The 11434-nt window shown below is 31.7% G+C and overlaps 1 protein-coding gene across 1 annotated transcript; it reads right to left on the bottom strand.

The window, feature by feature from the left end:
* Window positions 1-3159: 3159 nt before the first annotated feature.
* LOC109340754 lies at window positions 3160-5975 on the bottom strand. Its single transcript, XM_019578484.1, has 5 exons — window positions 5926-5975; window positions 5847-5887; window positions 5363-5575; window positions 3483-3644; window positions 3160-3314 (listed from the first exon to the last, which is right to left on the bottom strand). The coding sequence occupies exons 2-5, from the start codon at window positions 5850-5852 to the stop codon at window positions 3270-3272; spliced, it is 426 nt and encodes a 141-aa protein (XP_019434029.1). The 5' UTR covers window positions 5853-5887; window positions 5926-5975; the 3' UTR covers window positions 3160-3269.
* Between the last annotated feature and the right edge of the window lie 5459 nt (window positions 5976-11434).

The raw sequence follows: 11434 nt of genomic DNA, 5'->3' as shown, positions 1-11434 counted from the left end.
AAGGATTAAACAAATGAAAGGGGTAGACTATTTTGACACTTTCTCCTATATTCTCAAAATCACTACAATGAGAGTCATTCTAGCCTTGGCAATAGCAAAATCTTGGTTTTGGAGCATCTGGACATCAACAATACATTCCTCCATGTGACCTCCATGAAGAAGTCTATATAAAACCTCCTCCCGGTATTCTGCCCTTAACTCTCCACTAGTTTGCATGCTCCATAAGTCTCTCTATGGCTTAAAACAAGTCAGACGTGAATAACATACAACAATCTCTTCCAAACTTGTTTCCTTGATGTTCATTCACCCATCTGTTGACCAAGCACTCTTCGCCAAGACTTCCACAACCTTCTTCACATCCATCCTGGTCTATGTGGATGACCTTGTACTCACTAGCAAAAACATTTCTGAAACTAACCAAGTCAAAACCATCCTAGACAATAGTTAAAAAATCAAAGACCTAGGACCCTTAAGGTATTTTTTGGGTCTGGAAATTACGAGGTATGCCAAAGGAATTCACCTTAACCAAAGAAAATACACTCTCCCCTTACTAGAAGATTCAGACACCCTAGCTTCTAAACCTGCTACCATTCCCTTTGACCCTACTATCAAACTTCAAATTGACCAAGGCACTCCCCTCAAAGACCCATCATCCTACAGAAGACTTGTAGGGAGATTATTCTATCTCACCATCTCCAGACCTGACATCTCATATGTTGTACATCAACTTAGCCTTTTTATGTCAAAACCTCACACAACACATTATCAAGCAACAACCACAGTCCCGCTTTACTTCAAAACTTCACCATCACAAGGCCTTCCATTCTCATCCACTTCAACTCTCAAGCTCTCTGCCTTTGCAGATTCAGACAGGGCATGTTGCCTTAAAACAAGGAAATCCATTACCAATTTTTGTATCTTCCTCGACTTTTCTATCATCTCTTGGAAAATGAAGAAACAAAACACAGTAAGTTGATCATCATCTGAAGCCGAATATAGAGCCTTGAGAATCCTTGTATGTGAACTTCAATGGTGGGATTACGTATTCAAGGACCTTCACATTCCTACATCTCTTCCTATATCAGTTTATTGAGATAACATATCTTCCACTTCTCTTGCACACAATCCAGTCTTCCATGAACGTACCAAATATATTGAAATTGACTGTCATGTAGTTCGTAAAAAAATCCAAAATGGCTTGTGCATCTTCTTCCGATTTTCTTGGCGGATCAAGTAGCAGATGCCTTTACTAAAGCTTTACCCCCCTAAGGCTCTTAAGAACTTCATCATCGAGTTGGATCTCTACGATCTGCATCGTCCAACTTGAGGGGGTATTAAATTCTGTCATTACTTAGTTACCTTCATCATAAAGCAACTATGGCTTCTCCTTTCTTTCCTTTTTTTCTTTTTTTCTATTGTAAAAGTTAAGTAATGTTAGTTAGATAACAACTTTCTATTTTGTACTTCTTCTCTTTTCACTTCTTCTCCAAGCTCTGCAAAATTCTTGCAAGAAGCAATAAAGTTTCTCTCAATTTTTCTCCTCAGTCTTCCTTGTGTCAATATTCTAAGAATGAATGTGACATTATAACTAATATTAAATGTTGAGTATATAAAAAAGTAGGATATGATTATTTTATTGTTATTAATATTGTATTGGTTATCATATTGATATATGTATATATATGTTAGTATGATAGTATCAGTGTTGTGAAACCCGAGCCGGACGTCAAACCGGCAGAAGTCCCATATTAGGTTTAACCAGTTTAAACGGTTAACCGTCTAGTCTGACCGCGTGATTTCGTACATAATTAATAATTTTTATTTATAAATATATAGTTATATATAAATGTAAAACTTTATATAATTAATAATTATGTATAATTATATTAAAATAATACCTCTTTATCTTTTTTAGACCGTAGTAAAATAAAATATTAGAACATTGTCCCATTTTTTTTATTTTTAAGTGAGCCGTTCGGTTTACTTCCCGGGTTAATCCGGTTTAACCGGGTTTAACATGGTCGGACCGGATTTTTCCGGTTCAAAGCGGTCCAACTCTCATTCGGTTAAGACGGCAAACCAGAACCATTTTCAAGTCTGGTCAGCGGTCAGACCGGTCGGACCGTCCGGTCCGGTTCCAACAACACTGGATAGTATAGTGGTTCAATCGGTGGTTCATGTTGAATTATATGTTTTATACTAAACATAATAAATTGAGAGAGAATTCGCTTACTCGATGAGTAAATTTAAAAAGCTTACTACACATCTTAGCCATCAATTATACGAAAATTTAATGGTTTGAATTAGTGAATATATCTGAACCATGTGGAGACGTTGAAATAAGTGGATTCCCTCTGTAATAAATTTATAAAGATAAGTATTTTGATTTGAAATATATAACTCAAATATAGAAATGGTTTGGAGGTTAATACCTAGGAGGTTCAAAGCTTGAACCATTAATGTGTTTTGATCGGTACAATATAGTTTGACTAGTATTTTTTGATATTGATCAGTTTAATTAAATGTCCGATATAATTACCATGTCATACTTGTATGGAAACCGAGTCACCATTTGAATGAGGCAGGCACGGTATTTACAACATGGATTTTGTCATATAAATCACTAATTCACTCATAATTTTCTCATAGCATTAACAAATCACTTATAATTTTTTTTTAAAAAAAGACTTTTTTTTACCATCTTGTACTTTCCTATGAACTTTCATTCATTCTCATTCTTTGTTCGAAAGCAATCATTGGGACCAACACTATTGAAAAGCACTTATACATAAAAAATTAACATGGAATATTCGTAAGAAGTAGCTGATATGTATAGATGAACTTTTGTTTTTAACCTTTTTCTTTAGTTTCTCTTTACACTTCTTTTCAAACAAAAGTTCCTCCCCTAACAATGAGTCACCCCAAACACACCATATAAACGGAAAAAATAAGGAATAATAAACCCTAGCTTAAATTGGCAAGAAGATAAAAATCATGATGAATATAACAGGTATGCATTGTATATACTGTCACTATATCATCAACCATGTATATTTAATTATCATTGACTCTTCAAAAAAAGTAATCAGGATAAATAATAGATAATGTAATGAGTATAAATCTTTATATTGACATTGCATACATATTATACTCTAATCTTCTTGGACACAAAATATGATGCTCTTACATAAACATAATCCAATTGAAGTATCTATTCCTTTTCTAATTCATGTTTATATACATTGGATTCTCAATAATTTCTCTTGATTTCAAGCTATGCATAAGCAACTAGAAAAGAAACATAACCCTCTCTTCTGCACTCAATAAAATAAGAAAACAAATTAGTAAAGGAGATCAATAAATAAAACTTTATCAAAAGAAGCAAAAGCTATAAGCAATTAGGAAAATTAAAGTAATTAATAAAGATGAATGAAAATCTCAAATTTTGTGTTGAAAAAGTAAAAGGGTATGAAAGGGTCCACCTTTTTAGTCCTCTTATAAAGAAACCCTGGTGATATCTTGTATAAATCCTCATCAACAGGTTTTGGTGTTGGCATTGGAAGTGGAGTTGAACATTGTGGCTCAATAACATTCACATTCCTGACCCAATTCTTCTTTTTTGCTTCCTTTTCTTGCATCTTTGCCTACATTGTCAGGACACATTTAAGAACATTATCAATACTTTACATAAAGTCATTTTTAAGCTATCTACCACAAACTTCAAATGTTCATCTGTTAAAGTTAAAGTGTTAGAGATGTGGGTTGTGATGAATATGAGGAACAAAAAATGTTTAATAATTATTATATTATTTAATTAAAAAATAATTGAAATTTAAACCGTTAAAAAAATTACGTGTTAGTATCCGCATCCTTTCAAGTATTAGAGAGAATTTCAACTCTATAGATATATATATTTACTGGTAAATTTTTTACTAGTAAAGATTACATCACTCATTATTCATATATATTATTTTTATTTTAAAATTAACAATGATTAATGAATGAATTACGTATAATGTAACTACAATACAAACTATTTTCTGCTAAAGTTTTGCAAATAAAATAAAATATTCTTTAGTTTTGTTAATTTTACATGACACTTCCTTAATGAATATGAGCCCACAACAGCTAAAACTGACAACTTTGTCATGATTGAATGTATAGGCACCCTAGTGAACAAGCGCTCCTATGTTGATAATTTCTCATGCTATGTCTGAATCATTCTAATGTCCCACTATAAAGTGTGTGACATAACTAGCAAAGAGAAATCTATAACCAAAGTTGCTTTTATTTTTCGTGTCACTTTATTAATTTCATGTTCTTTACAGAAAATGAATTTGAAATATCAAATTAGTAGAATGTTTATGCAAATCAACAAGATATATATGTAGTGAGCAAAAATTAATGCACACTTCCTTTTTATCTGTTAGCAAATTCTTTTCAATTAGCTAGGGAAATTCTTGAATAAACTTAAAACACCTAAGTTAGATTAATTAGACTAATCATATGATTATACAATAAATAATCATAGTTAAGCACTAAGGATCTAGCATGCCTAATATGGATACTCAAATTTTATATGAAAGCTAGGCTTAGTTAACAAATTTAGCATTTCCTCTCTATTTTGAAACTTTTTAGTTGTTAGCATTTAAAAATGTGGCTCATTCTCACCATATTCTCAATCTTAAGTTTCATTATACTTGTTGCACTATTGGGTGTGAAGTGTTGAAGAAGAAACAACTAAATTGAAAAACAGTAAACACGGTCTAAGTAATGAAAATAATTAACTGAAACTTGAAAACCATGACAGTAAATTAACATGGTAGAATTGTTAAACATGGTAGGAATTCTAACCACATTTGAGTCTTCAAAAGTGATTTTAATCAGAAGCAGCATAGATGGAACAAATACACACCAAGTAAACACTGCCTAAGACATCAACTTCTAAACACCCAATTCACTAATATAAGCATTTTCAAAAGTAAAATGGTTGTTCTCAACTCAAATTTTTATATAATGGTTATCACATAATATAATAATTCAAAAAACCTAATACATTTTAAGAGATCCTACTATTTAAAATTTCGTACCTATTTTTTTCTTTAAGTAAGGATATTTATTCTCTTGAATTGATACATACTTATAACAATAAAAAAATGTATCACTGAAATTGTATGAGTTTTATATATTGTATCATCCATCATTCATGTTTTATCATCATTGACTTTTCGAAAAATAATAATACAAAAGAATGAGGGATAATATATAATTGTGCATAAATCTGAACACTTACAATGCATAGATATTACATTCATTATGGAATCTAAAGAAAAAGATGAGTATTCATGGCAAATATTCATACCCTTGTGCGAGGAACAACAATCATGGTAGGTGTGACAACATCATTCTCATACAAGTCTCCTTCAACATAAAGGTCACTGTCCTCAGACTCAGAATAATTGTAGTGTAGCAACCCAACTTGCCTAGCTGACTCAAAGCACTGTGTGAATGGCAAGTTATCATTCCAATCCCAGCTCCCAAATGCTGGTACATGGCTTCTCTTATAATAGTACTCCTATTATTACATAATCATAAAATAAAACTAAGAAACCATGCATGTATTTCACTGCATTAGGAAGAGCTACTTAAATACGCGATGAGATATTAGAAGTTAAAGGAATCATAATATATAAGTCTGAGTTCAAATTCTGAAAACAATATATTTATTTACTCATAAGATTAAGATTATATATATCTATCATCCGCACCCCTTGTCTCTTGCACAAGTCATTATTTATAAAAAATAATATAAACAAAGAACAAGAAAATGGAGAGGAGATACTAACTTCCATGGATGGTGAACAAGAGAAAAGTGACTCAATGAATGGTTTGGTGAAAATGGGTGTATCTTTGTTATGTCTCTATGGGTGAGTTTGGAAGTGATTTAAAAAGAGAAGAATAAGACCAAGCGTAAGGTAGAAATTAAAGAAGGTGGAGAGAGAGTAAAGTTTAGAGTAATGAGGTATGTGATATAAAGGAAAATAAAAAAACTTGTTATGGTAATAGGAAAGGAAACAAGAAAGCGAAGTTTCACAGTATGAGACAGAGGAACAAAGAGGTAAGGGGTGGGAGAGGGTGAAAAGGTAGGGCATAGATGGAGACAAAGGTGGGTTGCTTAGTTGCTTAGTTGCTTTTCATATCATTTTAAATTTGTTCTTCCACATTTATTTTATGTTATCATAACTAGTTTATTTTTCTTTGAATACACAAAAAAAATTAATTATTTCTATTGTCATGTATCATTAATTTAATTCACTTGGTCGGATGAGGATCACTTGTCTTCAACGGTGTCTCATTCTCTATCCCAAACCAATCATATATTAACACGTGGATAAAATAAAAAATTTAAAAGTAAAAAGTAATAAAATTGACCACTCTGATTGGCTTGAGACATGAAGTGGAACACCGTTTGGGACAGGTGATCTCCATCCGTGTTGATCTAGTGATATAAATTCTCATTAGATCCACAAATAGATAAAAATGTCAAATATTTGATTCATGAGAGTTATATTTATTGAAAGGAGTAGTTACATATCCTGAAATAGTTTAATCTCAAACTCATATAATGAAATGATACAATGGTTATACCAAAAATTAACTAAAATATTTTTTTAGTTTGGAAGTTGCTTTGACCTCTAACAACTTGGTAGGTTGTTTTTGAAGGCATGTTTTTTTATAAGTAAATATATTAAAAATAGATATAAGGGGTGTCAACCCAATTACATCTTAGAAAACAGATCAATACAAGTATATGGATCAATATTTTATAGGGCGATAGTGTAGTAAGTAAATCCCATATTCTTTTAGAACCATAACCAAGATTTAATTTGGATCAAATCTAAAATTTGGATAAAACTAGCATTCCCCCTAAAAATTATATTATTTCTCATATTCCAAATGGACCAAATAATAACAATCTACATCATTATCCATAAAGTTTTCCATTTATCAATTTTACAAAGAGAATTATGAGTCTGGAACGCTTTCACTATCGAATTCGACACACTAATTTGAATATAAAGCCAAGAATAAAATCATTTCCACACATTAGAAACAAAAAGGCAAGAAAGAAATAGATCCTCTACGTTTTTATCATGCAAATGACACAAAGCACACTTCAAACCGTTCACCTCTACTATATTTCTCTTATGAAGTTCAGATTTAGTGACAATCCTCCCTCCGAGAACTTTCCACAATAAACAACAAACCTTTAACAGAGTACAATTAATCCAATATAAACTAAGAATATTATATGGTTCCATCGTTAGTGGATTCATCTAGGTCAAGTAAGAAGATCACACCACATAGCTATATGTTTTATCAAGATTACATCTCTATCTATCATTTAAGTGTCTCCTCCACAGAACCAAGGTTAAGAAATTGGTTTTACTAAATCCATTTCTCTACATGGTTATTATTTACAAAGTGGTGATATTTTGTAAAAGAATTGTTTTGTGATTTAGGGTTTTGTAAGCATTGGGTATCATTAAGGTAATTTAGGGTTTGTAAGCTATGTTAGGTATTTTTAAGGTGATTTTTATATATTAAGAGAAAAATATGTATAAAAGTAGATTTGTATAAAGTAAACACGTCATTGAAATGTGTAATTAATATTTTTTTCTATGTTCAAATAATAAACCTTATACCTATTTTCCATTTGTTTTAACTATTTATATAAAGATTACATTTAGCCATTATTTGGTTGGGTATTGGGTAGAGAAAGAGAAGAAAGAAGTTCATGGGAGAAAAATTGTGAATAAAGTAAAATTTTCTTTCATTTCATTCGGTTGAGAAGAAAGAATGGGGGAGAGAATAAAAACATGAAGATTACACAAAAAAATTTCTCACCCAAGATGAAGAGAAAATAGAGTGAGGAGAATTAAATAATTTGAAACGAGAAATATAACTTTAAAACTCTTTTATTATTAATTTTCCATTCTTTTTGTTTTAAGGGTATTTCCGTATTATCAAATATATCATTTTTTTCTCTTTTTACTTTATATTCAACCAAACAAGGGAGATAAAAAATACATATTTCTCATATCTTTCTTTTTCATTTTATTCAAACTAAACAATATAAAAAGAGAATAAAGTATTTACTCATACCAAGAGATAATTTATCTCCTCCAACCAGTAAAAGTATGACATGTGTACTATTTTGTGTTGTTTTAGAAATATTTTTGTAAAAAAATAATTAATATGACATATGTTATGATTTTATTGGCTGGGGAATACAATTTATCTTCTTCCACCAAAAGATATATTATTTTCATATACTATTTTTATCTCTCTTTATTATTTCTCTCACTTTCTTCTCTTTATTAAGTTAACAATAAATATTTCACACTCCACAATTGCATTTACCATGTTATATTAATCTCCTTTGGAGGAGCTAGCTTCGTGTCATTTCACTTATTAAAGAATACTAAATAGTTATTAGTTAGTTGTATAAGCCAACTGTACTAGTTGTGCTTTAGTCACTTTTGAGCGCTCTAGTATTATTCCCTTGTAAGTAAAAACTTTCTATAATCTCAATCACATTTGTGACATAACAATTTTATTATGATTGTATACGAGTGTACAAAAATTTATTTATTTTTAGTATTGTTTTGAAGAGTCAATAATAATTAAATTTAAATAATAGATATACAACAACAGTACATAAAACTCTTATAATATTAATACACACAATTTTTCTCTTTTATTATTTAAATATATATAATCTCAAGTATATTTGAAGTGAATAAGTCTTTTATGCAAATGCAACGCTTGGTTTTTTATCCCCACACGCGTACCAGGACTGAACTTGGTGCTTTGTGCAATGACAGTTAGTGCGTTTTTCTCGTGACACTTTGCTAGACAAACTGGTCCATGCGTGAGTTCAAATTAAATATTATTGGTCAACAAATCAAGACTCAGGTTGCAGAATATGGACTTGGATTGTAGTCTTTGGGGTTTTAAAAATAGTACTATAGTAGCTTTATTAATGCTTTGGAAACTCAGAATAACATAATAAGGATTAAGGATAACAAACATAGTAAAGATAAGGTAAACAAAGAATATAGTTAATATTTAGAGTACTGCTTCATTATTAATTAAGCCCACAATCAGACGATAAGGATCATACTTTAATGCTTCTCCAAAGTTTTATGTTTTGATGGCCCCCTTCCCCTTCAATTAGTTATTTATTTATAGACAATGAATACATTCTTATTTTTTAGAAGTTTTTATTTTAAAATATATTATAAAAATAAAACGTAAAATTTATGTCAAACCATGAGTGAATTTAAGAAGATAAATTATCTCATGTTATGAGAAGATATTTTATTCTCTTATTTATGAGGTTGATGGTTGAGATTTCGATTAAGAGGGATGAGCTATTGGGTTTGGGCTCCCTTCCTATGTAAAGAAAGACTCAATTGGACAAAGCTCACTTGTCCCATTTAATCTAATAGATAGAGATCAGATGTGGTAAGCGTGTGCAATCAATTTATGCAAACATGATGCAATAGAAAAGTGAGAAAGAAGTTGAAAGAACTCAATCCGTAGGAACTCATAACAATTGTGGGAGATTTGCGACTGCGTCTTCGTTCACTATTTGATCGTGCTGAAATTTGGACAGCAGGTTCATAGCTTTTGGTACTTCATTCTGAACGGTTGGATCGATGAGAAGTCATCGAAGGTGGTAGAAAATGGGCCAAAATAGTGGTTGTTTTCTGGTTTTTTCTACAACTTTGTCTTCTCATTTTCAAGCTTGTTACTCTGTTGTATGCTATATTATTGAGCACGTTTTGTGCCGTATTGTTGAACACGTTTTGTGTTGTATTTTAGAGACACTCTTGTATTCATATTTTGATCATAATGGAGCTTGATTGAGTGGCTTGTGCCCGTAGTTTTTACTTCTCACATCCGGAAGGTTTTCTATGTTAGAATTTTGGTGTCCCTTGTGTGTTCTTAGTTGCTTTCATTATTTGTTATTGTTCCTCATAGATTTTAGCAAGTTGGGGAAATTATTATCTGCTACATATACTCTGTATGAGATTTCCTTGTTATTATGTTGAATTTCTCAGTAGAGTGGCATCAGAGCTCTTTGGTTTGAGGTTATTTGATTTGCTTGAATGGTGGAGGCAAATACACATAGAATTAATTAGGTGTGAGCATGGGAAGGGTTGGGGCGGGTTAAGGCTCATCCTTACCCTACCCTAAATATTGGTCAGGTCACTTTTTTGAATCCAGAACCGGTCCTAGACCCAAAGCTAACCCGACCCTAAATAACGACCGGGTCAGACTTTAAACCCGACCCGATCCTAGATCCGATTAAATATAATGCATACTCATTTTAGATAAGGACTTCTCAATATTAATTATTATTATGACTATGTAGTATGATATATAAAATGTTATATGTATATATATATATTATGTAAAAATTAAAGAATAAATGATATTTTCAACCAAAAGGATATCATTACTCTGTACACATGTGAGTAGAAACACATAAAAACATGATAAGCGAGTGACCATGGGACGGGACGGGTCATGATTGGCCCCTACCCGGGCCTAAATATTGATCGGGTCTATTTTTTGAACCCAAACCCTACCCTAGACCTGATCAGACCCGACCCTATTCGGACCCGATCATGATCGGACCGTGCCGAGTGAGCGGGTAAGGTCGGGTCCTGCTCACCCCTACATAGAATGATATGTTTGAATGACACTAACTATCACTTTGTGGAAAGGAAAAATGAAAGATTTATTATTTGTGAAGAATTTGCATATTCATGTGTTTGCTAATGAGAAGTCATAGTCAAAATCTGATGAGGATTGCAGTTTTCAACATCAACAAGTTTGTGGTTTCATTCGGCAATATGTAGAAGACAATGTTTACAATCATATTGCTAATGAGGAAAATGCAAAATCTTTATTGAAGAAAATTGAATCCTTGTATGCTTCTAAACCAGGGAATAATAAATTATACTTGTTGAATTCCTTGATGAATTGGAGATACAAGGAGGGAGCTTCTATTTCAGATCACTTGAATGATTTTCAAGGGGTCCTTGATTAATTATCAGGAATGGGTATCAAGTTTTATGATGAAGTGTTGGGACTATGGCTACTGAGTACTCTACCAAATTTTTGGGAAACATTTCGTGTTTCAATTACAAATTCAGCTCCTGATGGTATTGTCTCTTTAGAGATAATAAATGGAAGTATTCTTAATGAGGAGATGAGAAGGAAGACACATGGTACTTCATCTCATTATGAGGTGTTTGTCACTGAAAACAAAGGGAGAAGTCATCGAAAGGAACCGAAAGGTGATACAGAAAAAAGTAGAAGTAAGTACAAGTCCATATACAAGAATATTGAGTGTCAT

The sequence above is a fragment of the Lupinus angustifolius genome, unplaced genomic scaffold, assembly GCF_001865875.1.
Source record: "Lupinus angustifolius cultivar Tanjil unplaced genomic scaffold, LupAngTanjil_v1.0 Scaffold_243_25, whole genome shotgun sequence".
Classification (NCBI taxonomy): Eukaryota; Viridiplantae; Streptophyta; class Magnoliopsida; order Fabales; family Fabaceae; genus Lupinus; species Lupinus angustifolius.
Note: the sequence above shows the minus strand (reverse complement) of the source record. Positions and strands in the feature narration are given on the sequence as shown.